The sequence below is a fragment of the Talpa occidentalis genome, unplaced genomic scaffold (assembly GCF_014898055.3).
Source record: "Talpa occidentalis isolate TD23 unplaced genomic scaffold, MPIMG_talOcc4v2.1 talOcc4.3, whole genome shotgun sequence".
In the NCBI taxonomy this organism is placed as follows: Eukaryota; Metazoa; Chordata; class Mammalia; order Eulipotyphla; family Talpidae; genus Talpa; species Talpa occidentalis.
The window spans coordinates 77,178,003-77,202,836 of NW_023603184.1; the positions used below are offsets into that span (position 1 = coordinate 77,178,003).

General features: G+C 35.7%; 1 protein-coding gene across 1 annotated transcript in view; it reads right to left on the reverse strand.

Annotated features, from left to right (window-relative positions):
• Window positions 1-24,834, reverse strand: part of LRP1B (LDL receptor related protein 1B) — a 1,722,250-nt gene that overhangs the window by 873,157 nt on the left and 824,259 nt on the right. The window contains exons 4-5 of the mRNA XM_054699700.1: window positions 19,568-19,687; window positions 14,640-14,768 (exon numbers count right to left, since the gene is read on the reverse strand). Coding sequence (XP_054555675.1) covers window positions 14,640-14,768; window positions 19,568-19,687 — 249 coding nt within the window. The remainder of the gene's footprint in view (window positions 1-14,639; window positions 14,769-19,567; window positions 19,688-24,834) is intronic.

Sequence of the window (24,834 nt, forward strand, 5' to 3'; positions counted from 1 at the left end):
GTATCCCAAGAATTTCAAGGGCTTTTATCATGAATGGGTGTTGCACTTTGTCGAAAGCTTTCTCAGCATCTATTGATATTATCATATGGTTTTTATATTTCTTTTTGTTGATGTGTTGGATAACGTTGATTGATTTTCGGATGTTAAACCATCCTTGTGTCCCTGGAATTAATCCTACTTGGTCGTGGTGAATTATCTTATGGATACATTGTTGGATTCTGATAGCTAAAATTTTATTGAGGATTTTTGCATCAGTGTTCATTAGGGAGATTGGCCTGTAGTTTTCCTTTTTTGTGTTGTCCTTGTTCGGTTTTGGTATTAGTGTAATGTTGGCTTCATAGAACGTGTTTGGTATTGTCCCTTCCTTCTCAATTTTTTGGAAGAGTTTGTGAAGGATAGGCACTAATTCATCTCTGAATGTTTGGTAGAATTCATTTGTAAATCCATCAGGTCCTGGGCTATTGTTTTTGGGAAGGTTTTTGATTACCATTTCAATTTTGCTGCTTGTAATTGGTCTGTTTAGGTGTTCTATTTCTTCTTTATCTAGCTTTGGGTGATTGTAGAGTTGTAGGAATTTGTCCATCTCCTCTAGATTGTTAAACTTGTTTCCATATAACTCTTCATAGTAGTTACTGATTATTCTTTTGATTTCTGCTGTGTCCGTTGTGATTTCTCCTCTTTCATTGATGATCCTGTTTATTTGTGCTTTCTCCCTTTTTTCCTTTGTGAGCCTGGCTAGGGGTTTGTCTATTTTATTGATTTTTTCAAAGAACCAGCTCTTGGTTTCATTGATCTTTTGGATTGTTTTTTTTAGTTTCAATTTCATTTATTTCTGCTTTGGTTTTTATTATTTCTTTTCTTCTACTGGTTTTGGGATTTTTTTGTTGTTCTTTTTCTAGATCTTTGAGCTTCGAGATTAGGTTGTTTCTTTGAGTTATTTCTTGTTTCTTGATGTGAGCTTCTATTGCTGTATATTTTCCTCTTATTACTGCTTTTGCTGCATCCCATACATTTAGGATATTGGTGTCCTCCTTGTCGTTCAATTCAAAAAATTTTTTAATTTCTTCTTTGATCTCCTCATTAGTCCAGTGGTCTTCCAGTAGTGTGGTTTTTAATCTCCATGAGGTAGGAAAGTTCCTTGCCTTCTTTTTATGGTTTATTTCTAGTTTGATGCCTTCATGGTCAGAAAAGATGGTTGATATGATTTCAATCTTGGTGTATCTGTTGATGTTTGTCTTGTGCCCCAGTATGTGTTCGATCCTGGAGAATGATCCGTGTGCGCTTGAGAAAAATGTGTACTCTGTTTTTTTGGGGTTTAGTGTTCTATAGATGTCTGTTAAGCCCAATTGTTCTAGGTCCTTATTTAGAGCTTTGGTTTCTTTACTTATTTTTTGTCTTGTTGATCTATCCATTGTTGATAGTGGTGTGTTGAAGTCTCCCACTACATATGTGTTTTCTCTGATGTCTGTTTTCAGAGAGGACAACAGTTGTCTGATATATTTTGGTGCTCCTTCGTTTGGTGAGTATATGTTAATGAGTGTTATTTCTTCTTAAAGTATTGTCCCCTTGATCATAATGTAGTGACCACTGGGGTCTCTTTTTATCTTTTTGAGTTTGAAATCTGTTTTATCTGATATAAGTATAGCTGTTCCTGCTTTCTTTTTTGGTCCATTTGCTTGTAGGATTGTTTTCCATCCTTTAACTTTGAGCCTATTTTTATCTTTTGTAGCTAAATGTGTTTCCTGGAGACAGCAAAAGGTTGGATTTTGTTTCTTAATCCAGGCTGCAACTCTGTGTCTTTTTATTGAAGAGTTTAGTCCATTTACATTTAGAGTTAATATTGATATGTTAACATCTGTATTTGCCATTGTGTTTGTCTTTCCTTTGATTTTATTTATTTATTCTTTTAATAACCTTTTTTTTTTTTTTTTTTTTTTTGGCCTTCTTTCATTGTTATTCATCCCTCTGAGGTTCTGGCTTTAGGACTCCTTGTAGTATTTTTTGGAGTGGGGGTTTAGTTGTAATGAAATTCCGGAGTTTCTGTTTGTCTGAGAAGGTCCATATTCTTTCTTCAAAGAGGAAGGAGAACTTTGCGGGATAGAGTATTCTTGGTTGGCATCTGTTTTCTTGGAGTCTGTTGACTATGTCCCTCCACTCTCTCCTTGCCCGTAGTGTTTCTTCGGAGAAGTCTGATGTCAGCCTGATTGGCTTTCCTTTGAATGTTATCTGTTTCTTTCCTCTTGCCAGCTTCATTATTTTTTCCTTGTCCTGGATTCTTGGGAGCTTTACTATTATGTGTCTTGCTGTATTTTTCCTTTCGTCGTGGAAGTTTGGTGTTCTTCTTGCTTCTTGTATATCAATTTTCAGCTCCTTCTTCACATTTGGGAAGTTCTCTTCAATTATCTCTTTGAAAATTTTCTCTGTTCCTACTTCTCTCTCCTCTCCTTCTGGTATTCCTATAACTCTTATATTTCCTTTCCTCATGGAGTCAGATAGTTCCCGTAGTCTTTCTTTGTTCTTTTTCCTTCGTACTTCTCTTTCCTTTTCTGTTTTGGTTCTTTTTTATTTCTGTGTCTTCAAGAGAACTTATTCGTTCTTCCATTTCATCTATTCTGCTTTCATTGCTTTTCCCAGAATTCTTTAGTTCTTCCATTAATTCTTTGATCTCCTGCATTTCTTTTACTTCCCTCTTTAGGGACTCAATTTCATTCTTCTGATCGTTGATTATTTTTCCCTTATCATTGTTTTCCTTTATGACTTCTGTCAGTTTTTTAATCACGGCAATTTTAAATTCTCTTTCTGGAAGGCTCAGAAGTTCTTCCAAGTTACTGTCGTTGCAATCTGGGGGCTGGTTTTCTTTTTGTGGTGTGCTTTTTCCCTGGGGAGTAGCTAGGTTGCGTGTGGTTCTTCTCCTCCCTACTGTCTGTTTTCTAATTTGCCGTATGCGTTGGGATACTGTGTTGTTGGGACTGGCCGGCATCTTGGGTGAGCTTCTCCGCTCCCCTCTGGTTCCTCCAGGAGTCATCTGTCAGTTTCAAGCAGTTTTTACTGGAGAAAGGTCCCTGTTCTAAAATGCCGATGTGGGGACACACTCCCCTGTGTGTCTGGTCTGCCCCGGCGGTGGGTTCTTGCTCCCCCTCTGGGCTTGGACTGCAGGCCAGAGGGGGTCTGGCGTGGGCGAACTTCCCCCGCTCGCCTCTGGCTCCTGAGGAAGCCTTCTGTAGGTAGTCTTTACTGAAGAAATGTCCCTGTTCTAAAATGGTGATGTGGGACACACTCCCTGCACGTCCAGTCTCAGGCACACTCTTCTGCGCGCCTGGTCTGCCCCGGCTGTGGGTGCTCGCTCCCCCTGTGGGCTCAGACTACTGGTCGGAAGGGGCCCGGCATGGGCTAACTCCCCAGCTTGCCACTAGCTCCTTCAGGAGCCTCTGCTGGTTTCAAGTCGCTAGGTGGTGACAGAGATCTCTCCTAGAGCCCTTGGGGAGCTGATTATCCACCCCGTGGGACAGGGAACAGAGCGGGGATGGTAGGGTACACCTCAACAGCTTTGGGGTGCTGTGTCTGCCTTGTGCCCCACCGTCGTGGGGAACGCACGCCCCTAATTTTGTGCCCCGAGTCTCAGTTCCAAAGCCCTCAGTTCCAGGACGCGGGCTGTAGCCCAGTTCAGTGGCGCGTGAATGGCGCCTTTTGAATCCTGCTCCCGTGCCTGGGCGCCTGGTTCCTGCTCACACGGTGAGGGCCTCCGGGCGTCTCCCCGCAAGCCTAGGTCGCAGGCGCAGGGACCTGGGCAGTTGCGATCCGATCCGGATCTGCGTTTGCTTTTCAACTGCACTGCTTTTTCAACCGCTCTGCTTTTCCGCGCGATCCCGTTTCCGCTCCTCGCCGCCTTTCCGCGCAATCCCGATCCCGATCCGTGTCTGCTTTTTCCAGGTAATCATTTTTTAAAGTAGAAATGGTTTGGTGTAATGAAGTAGAAGTTTTAAATTGTTGTAACTTTTATGCAGACAATGATGGACATGGAGTGAAGACTATGTAGCGATTTCAGATTTGGGTTATGGGGAGAATAACGTTATTAAAACAAACAGTAAAGAAAGAAAACAGATTTAAGGATGATAAACTTAACATTAGCACATTAGTCACATTCACATTTTCTAATTCTACTTTTCGCATTGTGAAAAACCACTTATGTTAAGCTACTGATCAACCTGAATGTAACAAGAGAAATTAAAACAATTTCATTGTTATGCTATTTAAACTTTTCTATCTTCATTTATTGGATATTTCAATTTGAAATGAGGGTGAGTGCGAAGAAATGAAGTAAGCTATTTTTCAGGAATTCTGATACTTTTATTAAAAGAATGAAGACCAATAAAATTATACTGCAGAGATTGGGGGAGAGAGGAGGGACTTCTCATTGTTTAAAGTAGCAGCTCTCTGTCCTCCTGGTGGCGCAGGCGGTTAAGCGCCGCACTGTGAAGCTGTCCGCAGCCTCTGCAACACGGGTTCGATCCATCCCACATGGCAAAGCAGACGTCTCCTGTCTCGCCCGCTGCTCCCCTCAGCAGTGTATTTCATCAGTCTGCTTGCCCTGCTCCCTGCTCTGTCTCTGTCTCTCACCCTCCTCTCATCTGGCCTGTACCCCGGTTCTTGTATAAAAATAAATAAATATTTAAAAATAAATAAATAAAGTAGCAGCTCTCACAGTTTGTTTTTCAAAGAGCTGGTTCCATTGAACAAGGAACTATACCCTATTTTCTACAAGGAATTTCTTGACATATGGTAAATGTTTGATAAATGAATGAAACAGAGGAATGTTTGAGTACAGAATCTTTCATGCTTTTATTTATTTTTTTTAAGATTTATTTATTTTTATGCAAGAGCTGGGGAACAGGCCAGATGTGCAGAAGGGTGAGAGGATTCACCAGAGACAGAGTGGGGAACAGAAAAGGCAGACTGATGGAATATACTCCTGAGGGAAGCAGCAGGCGAGACAAGAGAGGTCTGCTTGCCATGTGGGATTCTCGCCAGTGGGCCTAGATCGAATCTGTACTGCAGAGGCTGCGGACAGCTTCACAGTGAGGTGCTCAACCACCTGAGCCACCAGGGAGGCTCTTTAATGTTTTTAAATAATTTAGAGTGATAATATTATTCAGTAAGCTAAAATTAAATAAATAATGCATCGTGCTTGTAATCAGAAAAATGAAAAAAAAAAGATAACCATTGATATTAGTAAATCTCAGAGTATAATTTTTTTCAAATTTTAGGTTATTGAATGAATAGGAGACAGTCCAGTCAATTCACATTAGTTACTGAGAGGTGGCCAATGACCATTTTAAATAACCTAGTCACCTTTCTAATTGTAGCTAGTTAGCCATAGCAATATATTTTTACTAATTCAACATGCCCCTCTCTATATGATCAATTGTAATGATTGAGTTTAAAATGTCATAGATATTAGCTCATTTAAAAATTACCTTTAGGGCCTCCCTGGTGGCACAGGGGGTTAAGACACAACATATGAAGCTATCCTAAACCACTGCAGCATGAGTTCAATCCCCAGCTAGGGAGGTGACCCACATGGCGCGGCCGACCTCTTCTGACTTGCCTGCTGCGCCCCTCAGCAGTGTGTTTCAGTCTATTGGCCTGTTCTGTTCCCCACTCTGTGTCTGGGGAATCCTCTAGCCCCCACATCTTTGGCCTATACCCCAGTTCTTATATGAATAAATGAATCTTAAAAAAATAAAAATTACCTTTAAACAATTCCCACTCATAAAACAGTTCTTGTTTGTAAACATGGGTCTTTAAAAAAAAACACACATTTAATTTAGCTTCTAAAAAGAAAATGCTGCCCAATATTTGCATATTTATTTATTCATTGAACAAATATTTATTGAGCATGTCTATTCTCTGCCTGATACTGTTCTAGATGCTAGAGATATAGCAGCTAGCAAAACTAATAAAGTTCCTGTTTCACTGAGCTTACATTTTAGTGGGGTAAATAGACAACAAGCAAACACTATTTAATTTTGTTTGACAGTGAGAAATTCTATGAAGAAATTAAAGCATTGCTAGAAATAGAAATGCCAGCTTATACTTAGAGATAACAGTCAATTGAGAATATATTTAACATTTTGAATAAAGAACTTGAAAAAGATAATGAAATCAAGAATAACTCCCAGAATTTGGCTACAGTAATTGGGTCAATGGGTATGATATTTGCTAAAATTGTCAACCACAGAGAAAGAGCACTATTAGGGGAGAAAATTAAGAGTTTGGAACATACATACTTTGGCATTTCTGTTAAATTTCCAAATGGTGACTCTGCATTAGATCTTGATAAACACATGTGTCTGGTATTCAACAGAAAATTCAGGACTAGTGATAAACACGAGTTTCATTCTCCAGATGTTTTATGAAAGCACAGAAGAACGTATGTTTTTCAGGTCATGATCTAGGAAGTGAGCACTTAGGAAATCAATATAGAAAGAATAGAAATCTAAAGGACTGAACAGTAAGTCATGCCATAAATAAAGGCAAAAATGAGGATAATACTGCAAAATAAACTAAGAAAAAATGCACAATAAGACAAGAGGAAAACTCCAGGAATATGACACTTTAAGTTAGAGTATGTTCAAGGAGAAGCCAAGGATCAGTTTTATGCTAAGAACTGATAGTTGGATAATTAGGCCTCAGGAGGTCACTGGTAACCTTGACCATAGAGGTGTAAATGAATGATAAACATTTAAGACTCATTGAAGTGGATTCCAGAGAATAGGTGAGGGAGGGCAAGACAGACACCATAGCCTGTGAGTTGTTCTATAAGGGGAAAGAAAAATGAAGTGGTATCTGTAAAGGAATATATGTTTAAAGGAGTGTGTTTTGTACCATCTTTACAACATTCTGTGCACTGATAGGAATGTTCCAGGAGAAAAGAAAATATTAATGAATCAAAGCATAAAAAGGTAAGTGTATGAAATCTAATCTTTGTACAGGTGAGAGAAGATTGTATTGATGCACAAATCAGGGACTGGACTTAGTGAAAAGTCAGTTTGTTTATTGATTTAAATAAGAGAGAAGCAAAGTGATTAATTCTAGATTCTGGTAGATTGGTAGATTTAATAGAATTCAGGGTGAGACCATTCTCTTTTGATTAAGTCTTTTTTTTTCTCTAAATAGATCTCAATATTATCAACTTAGGAGGAGAAAGGAAAAGAGAGGTAAAAATTCATTATCTACAATTGCAGGGAAGGAAAGATCATTTAATCTATTTTATTGTTTTCTGACAGGGATGTCAAAAAATGCAAATATATGACCTATATATGTAAGATCACTGTTTTCAACATTGTTATTAAGATGACAGATTATTTTTAAGTACTCAGTGGTAATTATATACCAAACTTCTTGCTAGATATAGTCTTTAAAATTTGATGGTATGTTGCTCTAAAATTCTAAGGACTATTATGATATAATTTATCTAATAATCTGGCAAGCATTGTCTTTCATGGAAAGCACATTTGGAGGCTGTGAGTCCTAGTGCTAAGAAATGCTCACACATATTTAAAAGTGCAATTAATATAATGGAATTCTCTTCTCAAAACTGAAGTGACTCTAAGATACTTGATTAGAAAGAATACACAGAATATTAGTCATCAAAGTCAAGGGCATGTATGGACTTAAAGGAAGGAGTTCAAGGGCATCTCTAAATGCTGTTATACTCCCAAATTTTTTAGTCTGTGTTGATTGCAATTGATATAGGTGACATTTTGAAGGCTCTCTGAATGAAATATATGTATATATATATATATATATATATATATATATACACAAAAAAAAGGATAAAATATTCTTCTTTTTCTCAGGTTGTAAGTTTTTCTTTTCCCTGAGGATTTCTATAGGCATATACTTCTACTTATCCTAAACAAAGCAATATAACTATTACACACACACACACATATCCCCTTAGTTCATCTAATAAACCACTGTAATTTCTATGAGTTTAAATGTGCCTCATTTCATTTTATTTGTGCAATTTTCAGAGGAAGAAAGGGAGTTAATTGCAGAGCATGATATGATCTATCACACATTTTTAAATTGAGAATCTAATTAATAGTTCAAAAGCTACTCTGCAAAAAAAAAAATAGTATGATTGAAATCTGTATCTGCACATTGTGCCATTTATTGAAAGTTTATCAATATTCACATCTAGAGCTCTTAATGTAGTCATGTAATTCTTCATACACAAAGAATGAAATTCTCAACTACATGGAACTTAAGATGTAAATAGTAAAAAGAATGGAAGATATACATTTTTTTTCTACATCTGATATTATCTTAGACTCTGGGTAAATGAAAGGTGTCTTGACTCTTAAAACACCATGGTTACATTTTCTTATCAATCTTGCAATTTTGTTGCTGGGGGAAAAATGATTAATGATGTCAAGAAAAGTGCTAGACTGTGAAAGTGATGTCCTCTAGCAACAAAATAAAAAACAAACCCCCCAACAATGAAAAGCACACATAGAATATTCATGAGGATCTTCAAACCAAAGTACTGACATACTCATTAACAGTGTTTGAGTATGAAAAAAAAAAAGGTGTGATGTTTAATTTGGATAATGGAAAATCCACCCAAAATTCTTCCTCTGTCCTGTGATGGAATATGATTTCCAACTGAGAGAAGGGTCAAAGAAGACACAGGTGAGGAATACTTCAAAAAATAGAGAAATGTGTTCACTGGCCAGGACATGTTTTCAAAGCCAGCCTATTTCCATAGGAGAGAGGTTTAGGCAATAATCCTGACTGCAGGTTAGATAACTTGTTCTCCAGCTATGTTTGTATAACAAGCTAACTAGGGTTATTTGCTTATATGAGGCTTATATGAGCCTTAATGGAGATATTACATTTATGGAAATTGTGTACTCCTCCCCAAACCACTCTTTGATGCCAGTACTCCAGCAAAGGCACCGTTGGCCCTAAGTAACAGTATAAAACTGGGAAAATATCCCATTCTACTTTAAACATCTTGCAGGCTTTATACTTTCCTTCACTGATTTTCAGCATGCCAGTAATCTTATTCTGCTTCCTGAATGTTCAGGAAATTGCTAAGCACCCAAGAAATATTTACCAAGCACATACACTGTTTCAGGAACTGAGCCTGGAACTGCTTACAACAGTGTTCCTGATTTCCTCTATAAATCTGCACAGAGTAAAGAACAAATCTGAATTTCTATGCTGAGGTTGGTCTACTAACTCAGAACTCCTCACAGAGCATCATGCCATCAAGTGCTATTCACAGTTATGTCCCAATGAAATGACAAATTATACAGGAACTAAAACTTTGGACTACCTAAAAATAGTGAAAATCCTGAATAGTGAATCTTTGCATGTCAGAATCTAATGACATTTCATTCTGCAGGAAGCCATTCTTAGCCAGATGGCATACTGAAATAGATTTAGCTCATAAGTCCTACAAGCTATCAAGGTTACCAAGACTTAATATGTTATCCTTCTTAAGAACACCAATTTTAAAATGGGGTAATTCTCTTAAAGAGAACAGAAAATGAAGGCACTTACATAACTAAAGTCAAAGCAACTTAATTCTGGGCCTCCCCTGGTGGCACTAGAGGTTGAGCACTGGGCTGCAAAGCTGCCCACAGCCTCTGCAGCGCTGGTTCGATCCCAGCCGGCAGCAAGGGTCCCACATGGCGTGACAGACCTCTCCTGCCCTCAGCAGTGTACTTCATCAGTCTGCCTTTTCTGTTCCCTGCTCTGGTTCTGGTGAATTCTCTCACCTCCCGCATTTCTGACTGTACCCAGTGCTTGCATAAATAAATAAACAAACAAACAAACAAATAAATAAATAAATAACTTAATTCCAAACATTACAAGTGGCTGATAAGAAGTAGATATTCTGAGCAGGAAACTCTTCCCTCACTATACGGGCATCTGTCTATTCTCCCAAAAAAACAGAACTAGTCCTGGCAGGGAGCCATGTGTAATTCTTCCACTTTTCAAAAGGTAATTTTAAACTATGTATTAGTACATGCTAGAGGTATTAGAAGTTAGAACTAGGAACCAAAGGATTTTTTTTTTTCTTCTTTTTAAGAATTGCAAGAAAGAAAACAGTAAGCGGCATGAAAACATTCCCAAACCCTCTCTAGAGGTGCACTTCCTTGGACATGATTATGATTTGTATTTCTTACAACTAAGAGTGCCATAGCCTTAATAGCCTCTCCCACTCCCTTACGCCCAACCCCAACCAGTGAACAATAAAGTGCAAATGGTGATATAATCCCAAGTTATTTAATGGATTTTCTTATGTCACTACTCTGCTTGTACCATTGAAAAAAGATGCATATTTCTCAGGGCACCATTTGACAGTCTATTCTGATGAGCATGAAATTATTGGACTTTATTCTGCTAATGCTTTAGTGCAATCAATAGAGCCTTCTGGACTGTGTTGAACTATATGCGGAAGTGAGTGGCTAGAACACAGAAATACAACCTAAAGAGTATGAATTTATCAGGAGTAAAACTCATATTTCATAAGTTAAATACCATTGGCTCCTACTTTTACAGATTCTGCAGTAAATCTGATTTCAAACCTGAGTGCCCACAGATATGTCTCCACATGAGCATCAATCTAAATCAGTTGAAGGAAATTAAAAAAAAAAATCTTTTCATTTTCAGATTTGACAAATTTATTAGAATTCTTACTTCAAAATAATGCAAAGATATAAGGATGTATTACTGAACACATACGGATGTTCTGGCAGTTATTTTTAAAACATTATTTTTCAAATGATGAATGCTAACATTTAGTTCAAAAATTACTAACTTTTAATGTGTATAACATTCCAAAGTGGTAAATATGCCAGCATGACTTTCCTATTTTAGTATGTCCTCAACATAGTATTATGAAATATACATATTTAAATTAGGTTTTTAAATGTACAATCTAGACTTTTTTTTTCTTTTGGAAATTACTTAATTTTTAAAAAGATTTATTTATTTATGTGTACAAGGACTGCGGTACAGGCCAGAGGTATGGGGGATGAGAGGATTCACCAGAGATTGAGTGGGGAGCAGAAAAGGCAGATTGACTGAAATACACTGCTGAGGGGAGCAACAGGAGAGACAATGTTCTGCTGCTCCATATGTGGGTCACCTCCCTGGCCTGGGATTGAACTCTGGCTGCAGTCGCTGTGAGCTTCACAGTGCTGTGCTTAACCCCTTGTGCCATTAGAAAGACCCTGGAAATTACTTATTTTGATGTCAAATGTGTACTTGCACTAGATTAACTTTGAACTTCCTTCCAACTCTGAAACTACTGATTATTACAGTACCAAGGTTGATATTACTAAGCATAGAAAAGAATGTGTCAGTATTGCATGAATTAATACAAATTGAAATGACCGCCTGTCTAACATTAATTTCTCCCCCATCTGCCACTGTGCCTAAAATCTTCTACTCCTATTAGAATTATTTCTTAAAGGTGCTCTTAAGGTTATGAACTATACTTAGATTCAGATATTATATTACAAAGGGGGATAATCAATTAAATGAAATTAATTTATTAATTTCTATCAACTATCATACCAAAAATAAGATACCGCAGGCAAACTTTTTAGGGTGAATAGTTGGGAAGTGACCATAATATTATTCTGTGCCCAACTAGTTTATCACAGCTGATAAGCAGCTGCCCAAAATGATTGACTTTGCCTCTCTCTGCCTTCACATAAAGGCTATGTCTCCAAGGAAATTTTATTTTCACACTGAACATCTTGTATGTTCTTTGCAGAATGCCTCTCTTGGGTATAAATTTACCTCTCCATTACATTCTTCATCTCAATATTTTTATGTCATCCTTTCATTCTAAAACCTAGAGATCTTTTATACACATCTACTTTTGTGGGCTAGTTGATTCTAACCTTGCCTAGTTTCTCACACCTCCAGCTTCTGATAGTCCTGGAACTCTGTCTTGACTCAGGGGAAAGTCAGGTCTTTCCTAGAGTTCACTAAAAGAATTGCAGAGGAAGAAATACGGGGTCAGTCTACCAGCCAAATAACTGAAAAGTGGAATAACAAAGTCTTAAGACAGGTATTTATAACTTTTTTCTAGCACCTGTCAGATATAGTAATACTACAGTATAATAAAAGTGCCACAAAAATATTAAAGCTGTAACACTGAATGGAATTTTGCTTATAATTAAAGATAAAAATATGCAATAGTTCATTTTTATAAATGTGAGAAAGCTAAAGCTTTTTCCTTTTGATTTATACAAACATGTTAGTTCAAATATCTACATGATCTTTTTTGAACTGGGCAACATGCCATCAACTTCTACCCATTTTTTTTTTTAAACTTCAGTGATTTTATTTTATTTTTTTAAAGATTTGTTTATTTATTTATACAAGCACTGGGTACAGTCAGAAGCGCGGGAGGGTAAGAGAATTCACCAGATCCAGAGCGGGGAGCAGAGCAGGCAGAAAGACCGAAGTACACTGCTGAGGGGAGCAGCGGGCGGCAGGAGAGGTCTGCGTGCCATGCAGGACCCGCCTCTGGTGGCCGGGGAGCAGCCGGGGATCGAACCTGTGCTGCAGAGGCTGCGGGCAGCTTCGCAACCCAGCACTCAACCGCTGCACCACCAGGGGAGACCCAACTTCTATCCATTTACTAGGAACTAATTTTCCTAAAAATACAAACCATAGCAAACCCCACTGAAATTGTATTTGTCAAATTCTGTAGGCTAATATTGTCAGTAACTCAGTGATCTAGAGGTGAAGTGATTTGTATATCCCATCATCAATTCTAGAGTCTCCCTATCTCCTTGCTATATATAGCTTTACATCATCATTTGCCTTCTCTCTCTGCTTACACTCTGTTACTGTCAGATACTCACTCCACATAGAAAGAGAGGAAATGCCTCATAGAAATAGGAAATGCATCTTTATATAGGGCTTATTACATTACACTCTCCCTGTGTATCCACAGGCATACTGTGTGGATCAATAGAAACAGCAATATTTTAAATCAGAACTCTCAGTGGTGGGAAAAAGAGGAACATATAACCTGCCCTGATTTTTCTCAAGGATTGCACTGAAAAATAAAGAGGGCTTCAAAAACCAAATCAGAAAGTCAAAGAAGCAAACTAAGAAATAAATGAGTGTTTTTTTAAGTTGTGATTCCATATACAAATATGTTTTGTAAATAATTAAACCCAGTATTTCAGGAAAATCATAGAAAATATAGCATGAAACTTATTGTAAAGGAAAACAGCAGTAGCAGTTTGCTAAGCAAATCCATTACTTTCTCAATTTGGCCTCAAAAACAGCAATCCCCTCCCATGCTTATTTCCAATTGCTAATCAAGGGGTAGGGACATTTGTTAATATATTTTTACATTATAATTTGAAAAATGCATGGAATGTCACCAGATAAGAAGTCAGGTAGAACAGCACATATAGTAATTCTCTATAGATCCCTCCCCCCCAAAAAAAATAGTATTTTCTTATAGTTACTAGCACTTTCAAGACTATTTCATTAGCCAATTGACACTTCTTGAGTATCTAATAGATGTTAAGTCTTGGTATAAAACCATAGGCTTTAATTAAGGTTAGAGGAAATAATATGTTTGAAACATGAAATTCAATTATTCAAGAGTAGAACACCAATATTAACAACTTCATCAGAAAGAAAAGCTAATTTCTTCTTCTCCTTCCTTCCACAAAAACATATTGAAGACCTATATGTTCCAGGTACTGACCAACACTGAGCAAATAACAGTAAACAAAACTGACAAGTTCTATACTCTCATGATACTTACACTATTCTGGGGAAATAATATTATAAGCAAATAAATCAATAAATAAGTTCATTTCAATTGGTAGTGCTATAACAAAAATCAAATTAAGAAATCATACAGCGATGAAGTAAATGTGCACGAATAAATGAAATTGGAAAATACAATAGTGATGGAGACTGTGTATACCATTAAATAGAGTGGTCTGACATCATTCTGAATATTGATATTTTAGCCAAGACTGAGATGATTAATATGTGACTATCATAGTGAAAAACACTGCATGTAGAATAAACAACTGAAAAGACATCAAGACAAGAGCAATGTAATTAAAGAATGACAAGGAAATCAGTATGGCTGTTGTGTAACTAAAGAAGAGAGTGGTTGATAAGTTACATAAAAGGTAAATTGTATAAAACCATTCGACCCTTATAGCTTCTGTGCGAAATCTGGATAATTATGAGATTTTAAGCAAGAAAACAACATGACCTAATTTATATTTTAGCATGTAATCTTAATTATTAATGGTAAGCAGACATCCAAAATACCAGTTAGGAATCTGTTGCATAGCCTGGGAAAGGATTGATTATTCATATCAATTAGTCCATTTCTTTAGAGTAGCTTTTTGTTAATTAGAAACTTCTTATACAAGGAATTTTATAAAGATCAGTGACAACTAAAAGAACAATTCTGGGTTTCTAAGAATGGTTCAGTGAGTTAAAGTGAAAGGAAAAAAATCTATTACTTCAAAGTCCAAATTGTTCTCCTACATTTCTAATGGAAATGCACTATAAAAAGGAAACAGGAAATTATGGAGAAAAAAAGGAATATAACTTACCAATTTTGGCTTTGCAAGATCTGTTGTCTGGTTGCATTAGGTAACCCTCCACACAACTGCAAGCATAGGATCCGTATGTATTTAAACAGGTCTGGCTGCATGTACCATAAATAGCACATTCATCTTGATCTAGAATGAAAATTGTCATAACTTGTAAGCAACTTTATTGTTGAACTTTTCTCCTCCTTGAAGAAATCATTTTTCCCAAATATTTTTAAAAAGCTTCTTTTAAAAAGGATAGATCAGCTCTAGGAAGTCTTTTCAAAACCATACTAACTGAAAGTTAAATTCATTATTGCATTAAAAGAAATATAATATCAAACTTAATATAAAATGTTTCATTTGAAATTATTTACTTTTGAAGGACAATATAGGAGCCCTAGGATATTTTTTGCAAAGTTATACTATGTCCTGCAATGACTAGTTATTGAACAGATAATGTTTTAACAAAGAATTAAAACATGGTAGTAACATGGTAACATGGTTTTCAATGAACACATTACATAAGAGTTATGAGCTAGCTACACAAACCACCATCACTTAATCAAAAAGAAGAAACTGAGCACTTGTTGAAGAGAGAAATTTCATTCTTTTTAAACGGAGGTAACACTGACTTAAAATATTCTATATATATAAATTGTATTTCAATATCTGTGGTCTATGATGCTATGTTTTTTTGTCTTCTCCTTCTCTCCTTCCTCCCTCATTCTTCCTTCTTCCAACATTTTATTCAAATCTCTATAAATAGCAGGTACTTAATGATTCTTAACCAATCAAGCCAAAAAAAAAAGTAATCTTGTCAGCTAATTATTCAGATAAATGTATATTCAATCTGCCCTCTGTACAAAGCACAACACTAGTCTCTGAAGAAATCAAAATTGATAAAACATGACTCCTATCCCTAAGAGAGAGTAGTTTAGAGAACTATAATTTCAATTTTAGATATTTCCTTGTAATATAGACATAATCTAGTTATAACAGAAACGTAAAAAATTTTGTGAACTTGCTTGGGAATAGAGAGAAAATGATAAGTGAAGACTTCATGTTGAGCTGAATTAAAAGGATAATTTGGATTTTTTTAGACTAATAAAAAGGGAGATATGGATTGGGGCATTCTAGTTAAAAAAAAAAAAAATAACATGAGAAGGCCCTGGGTTGACATAGCAGGTGTTTCAAAGAAGAATAAGGCAACAAGTGGAGTCAGGGTGTATAAGAGAAGTGGTAACAGTTGACATTGGGAAACTAGTTTTGGGGTCTGTTAGTGAGGTTATCTTTATCCTACACTACATTACACATAGACATCATGAAAGCATTATTAGATGAGCTATATGATCAACTTGTCATCTTCTAACACAATAATCTCATATAAAAAATGGATGGGAGGGGCCTCTCTGGACGCAACCTATGAAGCTGTCCACAGCTGCTACAGCATGAGTTTGATCCCCAGACAAGGAGCAAACCACATGCTGCAGCAGACCTCTCCTGGCTTACCTGCTGCTCCCCTCAGGGGTGTATTTCTGTAAATCTGACTGTTCTGTTCCCCACTCTGTCTCTGGTGAATCCTCTCACCCTCCCGCACATCTGGCTTCTACCCCAGTTCTTGCATGCATAAAAAAAAAATTAATCTTTAAAAAAAATTGATTGGTGAATGTGGAATGTTTGAATATTAGTTATAAGCTAATTCTAAATAAGAAATTGCATTTTGAGGTTATTATAATTTGAACTAAGTCAGTGGCAGTGGGAATGGAGAAGAAGAAATAGACTCAAATGTTTAAGAAGCAGAATAGACAACATGTGGAAACTGTTTGGATATGATGGGAATTAATAGTGATTCAATTATCAAATAGAGAATATATGAAGTGTAGATTTGAGTTGAGATATGGGAGATAATGATGAGTTTGATTTGGATGTGTTAAATATGAGGTGGTTGTAAGGCATCCTTGGCTAAATATTTAATAGGTAGTTGGGGATACTGGATTGTATACATAGGGTTAGGTCTGCTCTAGAATATTTCAAACTTGATAGCCTATGAATGGTAGATTAAAACCAAACCAAACCAAACATAGGCTTATATCCCATAGGAGAGAGAATGAAGAAATTAGAAAGGCTAATATTGAGTCAAATATTGCAGAATACTATTAAATGTTAGAGGGTAGACAAGAAAGAAGATCCATGAACCTCCTGTGCAGAAGACTCCATGAGAAGTTTAAGGACAAAAGAGTTAAGGAAGGAATGATTTTCAAAAATATAGAATATTATATAGCATGAAGAAATCCAGTAAGATAAACATTGGAAATTTAATTTGGATTTAGCAATTAGGACACTGGTATAATAACCTCAGTGTAGTATAAGAAGAAAAAAGGACACAGACAAAATGGAAGGTAGAACTTCTTACCTAAAAAAAAAAAAAAATTGTCTTCCCAAGTCCCTAAATGAAATAGAAACTTGAGAACACTGAATGTGAAGAAAATTTCAGACTCCAGAAAACAATTTTGAAGGGGGAATGAAAGAGGAAGAAGACAGAGAAGTTGTTAAGTAGAATAAACTGGTGTGCTATAATAAATAATATATATTTATATATATTATATATTATATGCATTATACATGATATATATTATGCATAATATATAATATATTATATAATATATACATATATACATTATATATGAATATATTATATAATATATAAGATATCTACATTATATATATATATATATATATATATATACAAAAAAATAATGTAGATATATATATATATATATTTATTTGGTCTTTGTCCCCAATAAGTAGCACAGAGTTCCTAAAACCTTTAGAATTTTCTAATCAATAGGGGTGTTTTTATTATTTAACTGAACCCTTTAGTCTATGCTAATGAGGTGATTCAGTGATTCAGTGTAGGGCCACTGGTTAATCTCAGAAGGGGAGCTGATCACCCAAAAGACCAAATACATGATTAGAGGGGGAGGACTCTCAGTCCAATCCTCTGACCCCTAAGGTAGGAAAGCAGTTTACGAAAGAGAACCAAGATGATTGCTGTGTAAATTGGTCATTTAAATTGGTAAATTATAGGGCCTCCCCGGTGGCGCAGCAGTTGAGCGCTGGGTTGTGAAGCTGCCTGTGGCCTCTGCGGCGCCGGTTTGATCCCCGGCTGCTCCCCGGCCACCAGAGGAGGGTCCCACATGGCGCGCAGACCTCTCCTGCCGCCCGCTGCTTCCCTCAGCAGTGTACTTCGGTCCTTCTGCCTGCTCTGCTCCCCACTCCGGCTCTGGTGAATCCTCTCACCCTCCCGTGCTTCTGACTGTACCCAGTGCATGTATAAACAAAACACACAAATAAATAAATAAACATGCCTCTATTAAAAAAATAAATAAATAAATAAATTGGTAAATTATAGATTCATATGGCATTAATTCAAAATTTTCTCAGATTTCGTTAGCTTCATTTAATTGTCTACATTGATGGATGGCTTGTTTGAAAGAGTTTTGGGAATAGAAAATAGTATTTGGAGCTGAGTCTATAGTGGAAATGAAAGAAATTATAGCTTGTATTTGGTAAAGTTCAAGCCCCTCATCCCAGAAAAGATACTTAACAATTTTCACAGATTATTCAGCATTAATATTATTGGTTTCTATTATTTTTCTGATATGATTACCCCATCCTGGAGAGCAGTATGATTAATGATTTCTTTTGATCTTTCTCCTTAGCCACAATATACTGTTGTGACAGTGATAGAATTCCACAAAATTGGCCTTAAAACTATGGGAATGTCATTACTACTCTCTTCTTTCTACAAGTACAGAGGATTTCCTGGAAATACAGCTTCAGAAAACCATAAATCATGCTCTGACCTGACCATATAGGAGTGAAAGCAAGTAAGCTCTTTTTTTTAAAGATTTATTTTATTTATTTATGCATACAAGAACTGGGGTCTAGGTCAGAGATGTTGTGGGTGTGAGGATTCACCAGAGTAGGGATCAGAACAGGTGGATCTATTGAAATAAACTGCTGAGGGGAGCAGCAGGCAAGACAGGAGAGGTCTTTTGCACCATGTGGGTCAGCTCCCTGGCCAGGGATTGAACTCAGATTTTAGCATTGATAGCACTAAGCCTTAACCCCTAGGCCACCAGGGAGGCCCCCAAATTAAAATATTTTAAAACATAAATATTTATATTAATATTTACATTGCATATAAACATTACATACAGATGTTTATGTTTTTCATTTTACTATTGGTAAAAGGTTAGCTGCTAAAATTACCAAATAAAACATTGTAAAGAACAGCATAATTGTCAAGTATTAACCTAAGTTAGTTAATAACAAATCCTTTACATTATAGTCCCAAAATATTTGGCAAGTTAAAATAATTAAATTCAATATTTTAAAATTTAGCCAAAAACATTTCCCATTGTTGATACTTCCCACATTTGATATCATTGCAATATGAACTGAAAATTGATTCTATAAATACATATCTAAAATAGTTATATATGTGATTTTGGGGATCATAGCAAATTTTATATGTTAAGAAAGAAACAAAAAGAACAAAAACTGGGGTCTCCCTGGTGGCACAGGGGGTTGGGACACAACCTATGAGGCTGTTCACAGCCACGGCAGCACAAGTTTGATCCCTGGGGCCAGGGAGGTGACCCACATGGTGCAGCAGACCTCTCCTGGCTTGCTGGCTGCTCCCCTCAACAGTGTATTTCAGCCGGTCTGCCTATTCTGTTCCCAGCTCTGTCTCTGGTGAGTCCTCTCACTCCCACATCTCTGGCCTGTAACCCAGTTCTTGTATGCATGAATGGATAAATTAAAAAAAAAAAAAAAGAACAAAAACTACTCACAGCACACTGTAGGTGCTCAAAGTTAGTTTCTATTAACTCAAAGTAAGCAAAACAACAACAACAAACTGAATAATCATGTCATATTACCTTTACAGCTTCTTCCATCTTCTTTTACTTCAAATCCATCCTCACAGTAACATCTTGTACTATTTCTGACCACTGCACATTTATGCTGACAATTCAATTTCTGACAACTGGGTAACAGCTCTGTGGAAGAAAAATAAAGTTATTACCTCTATAGAACTGTGCTCCCATTATTTTTTAATTTAAAAATTAATAGTATTTACAAGGTGCACAATCCTAGTAACCTAGTTTTGATTGGTCTTTTTGGAAGTTTCTGTTATCAGTATAAGGAACAAATGATATTTATTCCCTTCACTTGTTTGAAGAATTGTTAGTAAGTTTTCAGATCAATATTCTGAATCATTCACTTCTTACCTTATCGCCTATATTCAAAGTCACACATATTTTCTAATTCTAATAAATTAAATTATTTCAAGAGGAAAAGTATCAACTCAGTGGTTGACTTCACCATTTATGCCCCTCCTATCTGACACATCAATTGATTTCCCATCTTTTGAGGGCTTGTTTTGATTTACCAATCCATGTGTAACCTTCGTAGAAATCAATGTGAATATATTTCATTGCAATAATTTATTTTTCATTGGTGGCAAAATATTAGACAAATACAGCACAATATATTTCATTATATTTGAACTCTTTCTGAGTAAATACATCATTGAAGGAAAAGTTAGCAAATCCTCAGAGCAAATTAGGATTCAATGTGATAAATGCATGAAATAGAGATGAAGTGACAGAAGCATATTCATTGCACAAATAATTTCTAACAGGCATAAGATCTGCTAAACTACAAAAATACATGGATAGAATGTAACTGATTTTTCTGTCTATAAATAGGGGTATTAATGGATTGCAACAATCTCCTTTTTTTCCCCCAGAGAAGAACAAATAAGGGTTTTAAAGATTACAGTTAAATGATTTAAACTATATTGATATCTGCACACATTTAGCTGGAGTTTCAGTAAAAAATATGTTATATCAAAATATATAAAAAGTCCAATGTGGAAAAGAACAGCTGGAACATTTCAAACTAAAATTTGGCATTTTACCAGAAAATTAATTATCCACAAAATATTCTTAGCCCAATTACTTTCCAATCCTTTCACATAACTATTTCATGCATCTTTTTCCTTTCAAAACTCCAAATCTTATTCCTAGTACTCCATCACATTTGATTATCTTATTTCCTACATTTTTGAGAAAATGGAAGCAATCAAAAGATATTTTCCACAGATTTATACGTCATATCTAGTCACTTCTGCATTTTCCCATCCCTCTTGCTTTTCAAACTTGGTCATAATCACCCCACTTCCTTTCAAATCTCATCCTCTCTCACATACTCAAGGAAATCATTTCAGCTATTTTTCACTTCCTTTCACAATCACCTTTTTCTAAAGTTATTAAAGTATACTAGAGTTATTGTCTCTTTGTCAATTAAGTTTATCAGGGTCATACCTGTTTTCTTACATATTGCTTACAGTAGTTTTTACACTACAAAGGTATAGCTGACTGCTTTCCTCAGAGAACTATGACTCACACAACTTAAAATATTTACCATTATTAACTTGTAACTAGCTCATTCTCAACATCAAACACGCTCTTATAACCCCAAACTTTAAAACCAAAACCCTTGATTTTAGTTTAATTCTAGGATAAGGATAAATGCTCCTAGGTGTCATTTTTAGTTCACTTGAATAAATTAGATACTAATGATGGTTAATTTACATCTTCAAGTTAGGTAATTGAGTTTCAAAGTTTTTGATTATGGTGGAATCAGCTCAACAAACTCTTGAATATACTGACTATACACATAACTATATTTCCAACTGATTGAATACCTAGCCAATGTTACTCCCTCTGTTAGGGTTCCACAGATGCAATATTGCTTTAAACAAATTAAGGTTTTACAATGTGTGTGTGGAAGTGGGCTGGGTTACATGGGAAAGATGACTTGCATGCAACACCTATTAATTTATACTAAAAAAAAACACATATATTAAATACAAATAAAGTGGCATGAGCTGGAAAAACAGGGATTCATCCAGAGTCTGAAAATAGTCATAAGTATCTAAGAAGCAGTTAGGGTAAAGGCTAATTTTATCTGAAACAAAAAAAGAGTTCAGTAAAAAATAAATATAGGAAAGTGTATTACAGATAAAGTAGATAATACAAGGAAGTCAATAAAAATACAGGAATATAAAGGACATATACACAATGATTAACAACCACATATAAACCATGGTGTTTGACATGGTCTATGAAATGGGACAGGAATTATTGTTTGGGTTAACATCAAGTAGATTAATTTTTAGACTAAGTAGAATTTTCTGTTTTAGCAACAGTTGATGCTATTTATTGATTTCAACAGTGATGTTTTCTGACTTGAATTTTTGAAAGGATGTAATAGCGGGGAGAAGGATTAGTGAAAGACAGTAGGGAACGGGCCTTCCCTGGTGGCCACCAGCGAGGGTTCCACATGGCTCGCATACCTCTCCTGCTACCAGCTGCTCCCCTCAGCAGTGCATTCCGTCAGTCTGCCTGTTCTGTTCCACACCCTGGCTTTGGTGAATTCTCTCACCTTCCTGCGCTTCTGACTGTACCCAGTGCTTGTATAAATAAATAATAAAAAAAAATCTTAAAAAAAAAAAAGACAGTAGGGAACAAAGATATCTAAAAGATTAGAAATGGGGAAGGTATAAATTAGAACTATCAATATTTATATGGATGGATGACTACAGATTTGGTTAATATTTAATAAAAGTTAATGATACCAACAAAATTAATTTCAAACTGATAGGAAGAAGACTGAAAGTATGGGGAAAATAGTGTTCACTTTTGACTGCTAAGTTTAAAATGTTGACAAAATAATGGCCAGGAGGGAGTGGAAAATTTGGGTCTATCTAAGAAGAGAAATCTAGAATGGAGATGGAGATTTATAAGCCATAAATGAAAAGTTTGTAATCAAATCCCAACAAGTAAAGAAGTGTTCCTGAAAAATAATATTTCAAATACAAATAAAATGTTCACATGTAAAGGGCACTAAAAAGAGGTATTAAAAAACAAAAACTAAGAAACAATAAAACAGGTAGATGGAGAACTTAAGAAACCTCACAAATATTGAAGAATTGTTCATGGATATAAGTACAGTAATAAACACTAAATTCTTAGAGAAATATACTTGAATTAAAAAAATGCAATGGATTTCCTCATAAGATTAATTAAGTCCTTTCAAATAATTTTCACCAAAAATAGATGACTCGATCAAGAAGAGGTGGCATATATACACAATAGACTATTATTCAGCAAACAAAATAGATAAACTCATGCCATTCACAGCAATGTGGATGGAACTAGAAGGAATTATGCTTAGTGAAATAACCCAGAAGGAAAAAGAAAAATATCAGATGGTTTCACACACAACCAAGCAAAAAAGGATAATTATAAATCAGAAACATAGTGCAGGGGAGGAGGAGGGAGAGGGATCAGAGGGAGGGAGGGAGGAGCACAGGAGACTATGGTGATGGTGCAGGGGCGCACTGGTGAAGGAAATTCTATGGGGACTACACCTGAGGGGGTGGAGGGAAGCAAATATTGTTTAAAAATGAACAATGATATAAAAATAAAATAACAATTAAAAAATAAAATAAGTTTCAGTGAAGCAAATGATACATAGATAAATATAGTAGAATTTGGGACAGCAAAGAAGAAACAAAAAGATTCTCATATGATAAAGCAGGTGTAGGTAGGGTATGACCTAAATCAGTCTGTAATTTAAGGCAGGTATAGTAACTTAGTGTTTTAAATATATTATTTTTCCCCCTCTTTCCTGTAGCCTAAGCTCTATTCCCTTTCTCAATCCAAATTAGAAAATACATAGACATTTGGTTCCACCTTTTTGCTGTCACCAATATTGAAATGACTACAGTATGGAGAGTTCAACGTGTGCTGAAAACATGATGGCAGTGACGGGGGAAATTGATGAGTTGTAATAGAGTATGGGAGAAATGGATATGAAAAAACAGACTTCACACTTGCTTTTGAATAATATTAGGTGTAAGTCTGGAAGTTGAAAATAGCAAAAGAGACAAGGGCCATTTAGTTTTGGTTTATTGAATTTACACTGTGTGAAAATATGTGTATGTGTAGAGAGATGATAAGGAGATGATTAAATGGTATGTGATATTAGTGAAATGGCAAATAATGATTCCTGTAATATATCAAGAAGAACTATGAAGATCTAACAACATGAAGAACTAAAATACACAAGTTGGCTTAACCCTGTGAAAAAAAAATACTAATTATGATAATGGTATCTATTTGAACTGCTAACCATTTATGCCTAATTGCATGCAACAACATAATGATTATGTACATAATTAAAAGTACATCAGATTAATTTTGTCAGAAAGCTTAGTTGAGTAGAACAGAAAATTTTATACTTGAATCATCAGTCTTCATAGAGTGAGTGCCTTTTATGAAGCATAGTCACTGGTTCATGTAACATTATCAGTGACTTGGATTAGACTGAATTAGAAAGACCACTAGTATCTAAAGGATTAAATATCCAAGTGAGAATGCACACATGTCAACATTTTATCTAATCTATATTCCTCAGCAGTATCACAAAACAAAGGCATCTTTTTTTTTTATTAAAGGGACAGAGGTATTATTTCAGGAATCAAATCTGATTTAACTAATAATGACTGCCAGATGCAGACCCAGTCACTCCATTCTGAGTTTAAGGAAATCTTTTTTATAAAATTTTCACAGCTGTATAAGGAAAAATTATCAAAGTATGAGTATATCTTCTTTATCAAATGGTAGGACACAAGTAGTTAGGAGCTTTCATGCACGCAGATTATAAACCATTCTTTTATACATATTCTATACATATTTCTACACATATTCACCAAATAGATTCCTGAAGTATTACTTGTAAATAATAAAAGGAATTCTGAAGAATAGAAAGTTCATCAAAATCTAAGTTCTCTTAGACTACTTTTTCATTTTTTTAAGGTCTTAGACTTTGAAGCAAGAGTGTCTAAACTTCAACTGTGTTTTTACTAATATCAGAGTCTGTGAGTGCGACTACGAATAGCCAGTGTTCAGTGGTCCTGATTCCTCTTCCTAGGCAAATGAAAATGTTGGCACTTCCCACTTGACTTGCATTTAAGTTTTAGACACACACACACATACACATATAAAACACTTTTAACCAATGTAACATATGCAAAATTGTTGTCTGCCAATTCCTGATCTGCCCCTAAAAACAT